This window comes from Agrilus planipennis, unplaced genomic scaffold (genome assembly GCF_000699045.2).
Source record: "Agrilus planipennis isolate EAB-ADULT unplaced genomic scaffold, Apla_2.0 scaffold2600, whole genome shotgun sequence".
Lineage (NCBI taxonomy): Eukaryota > Metazoa > Arthropoda > Insecta > Coleoptera > Buprestidae > Agrilus > Agrilus planipennis.
In genome coordinates this window covers 1-2,021 of record NW_020441254.1, presented here as the reverse complement: position 1 = coordinate 2,021, position 2,021 = coordinate 1, and the positions used below count along the sequence as shown (strand labels likewise).

At 33.0% G+C, this 2,021-nt stretch overlaps 1 protein-coding gene across 1 annotated transcript; it reads left to right on the top strand.

Annotated features, from left to right (window-relative positions):
- Nucleotides 1-1,101: 1,101 nt before the first annotated feature.
- On the top strand, nucleotides 1,102-1,613 carry LOC108743952 (dopamine N-acetyltransferase-like; the record flags this gene model as incomplete). The annotated part of the gene is made up of 1 exon (XM_018479553.1): nucleotides 1,102-1,613. A coding segment is annotated over one exon (480 nt), but the record flags the coding sequence as incomplete, so codon positions are not given.
- Nucleotides 1,614-2,021: the final 408 nt, after the last annotated feature.

Below are 2,021 nucleotides of genomic sequence, written 5' to 3'. Positions count from 1 at the left end.
TACTAAATATTAAGCGGTTGGTCAATATAGGCGGAGTCATAATAAACGAATTCCACTGTACTTTCTTTCTTAATCATCGTAATCTAAATCCGCTGACAAAATGTGACATAGTTTGTATGCTTGTACGTTTTAATTACAATTTTGTTAGTTTGTGATTACTCTTGCCCGTATACGCTGGCATCTCCACTGCGAAAGCTTTTAAGCGTATAGAGGCGATAAAACTGCATCGTACCTATTTCCCGTCACTAAAAGCTGTCTCTTGAAAAGGCGATTGTAACGTAAAGGACTTTGAAGCGATGCAAACTAAAACCATTAATTTCAATTTCGAAGCGGCGGGCGTGCGGCGAAGCCATGCAATTTAATAGCAGTAGGGAATGAAAATTTCTCCTCTCTTGAAACCCGAGACCGGATGATATTAAAACGTCATGTTCTAGTAGTTAATTCAAAGTGAAAATCGAATAGTTCCATGAACATTAATCTTGTAACGACACAAAAAGAGGTCTGACAAGATAACATTGTAAAGAGAGCGACTAAAACGGAGATTACAGTAACTGAATTTAACCGAACAGTATAATCTTTTCTAATGAAAGCTTCATGAATATCAAAAAAAAGCTAATTTCATACTGTGGGATTCTTTCCGCTTCACTGTATTCTATTTTCTAGCGTGCACTATTCTTTTTTCGTTTTTTTAGCTTTCCAAGGCATTTACAAACCATTTAATTACATTTTTTGTCTGACAAACCATTTTGGCACATAAAATTCAGTTCAAAAGTTAAAACATAGAGCAGAGCTTTTAATATCGAACTCAATTAAACATTTTACAGGGCATTATATTCATCGTTGTAATTTACAAAACAATCCTTTAGATGTTTTAATTAAGGCAGTTAAAAGATTTCACTTTGTATTTTCCGTTGTTTTTAAACAGTTTATAAACTTTAATGGATATTGGATCGCGTTCATATTGGCATTTGTTTTGATGCTTTTGGTTTTCCTTATCGTTAATAATTATTTATTTATCACAACAGATAATCAGACAGATTAGTAAGTGTAAAGTACAATGATTACTTTTGAATGTAATATCAGTTTTGATTTTTGTTTTAGCCGCATACTATTTCCACTCCTACAACACCCTTATCACCGGCACCTGAACCCTTCCATATTCGCATCTTGAACAAATCCGATGAGGAAGCAGTGGTAGAGCATCTTAGAAAGACATTTTTCAAAGATGAACCATTGAATGTAGATTTGAAAATAACTGAAGATGGTTATCCGCAAGATCTCGAAAAGTATTCTGTAAAAAGTATCGGCGAGGGAAATTCATTAGTTGCCATTACCGATTCCGGAAATATAGTTGGGGTTTGTTTGAACGGAACGATTTACAAAAATTATGACGAAGAAGATAACGTGTCAGACCCCAAATTTAGTAAAGTCGTAAAATTGCTAGACGCTGTTGAAGAAAAAGCGGATACTTTCGGAAAATTTCCGGATCTTGATAAATATCTTTGTATTAAAATAATATCGGTAGATGGAACATGGAGGGGAAAGGGAATTGCTAAACTTCTAGTCGAAAAAGCCATGTAAGTATTGTTTGTTATACGCTTTTTACAATTATATTATATTAAATTATATTGTTGATTGGATTAAGTGGTTAATTTAAATAAACCAGTACCTACTTGATGAAAATTTAGAAAAATGGTAGAACCGAATTAAAGACTTCTGCAAGTTTTCACAAGGCTATTTATTCGCAAATCAATCCTTTTAATTGATAAGCAATTTAATGCTTTTTCAATAAGCGACAAAGATTGATCCAAAAATGTAAAAAATGACTCTAATCTCGCCAAATAACCAACGATGTGTTCTATATTTGAAATTTCTTTATTGTAAAAGCGTAAAAGCGACGTTTCGACTATCTATTTCAGTTATTTTCAAGCTCGAATTTCTATCATTGCTTGCATCTAATGTCGACTAGTATCACAATTGGTTTTAACAAGGGTTTTCATATTAACAAACATTGTCTTATT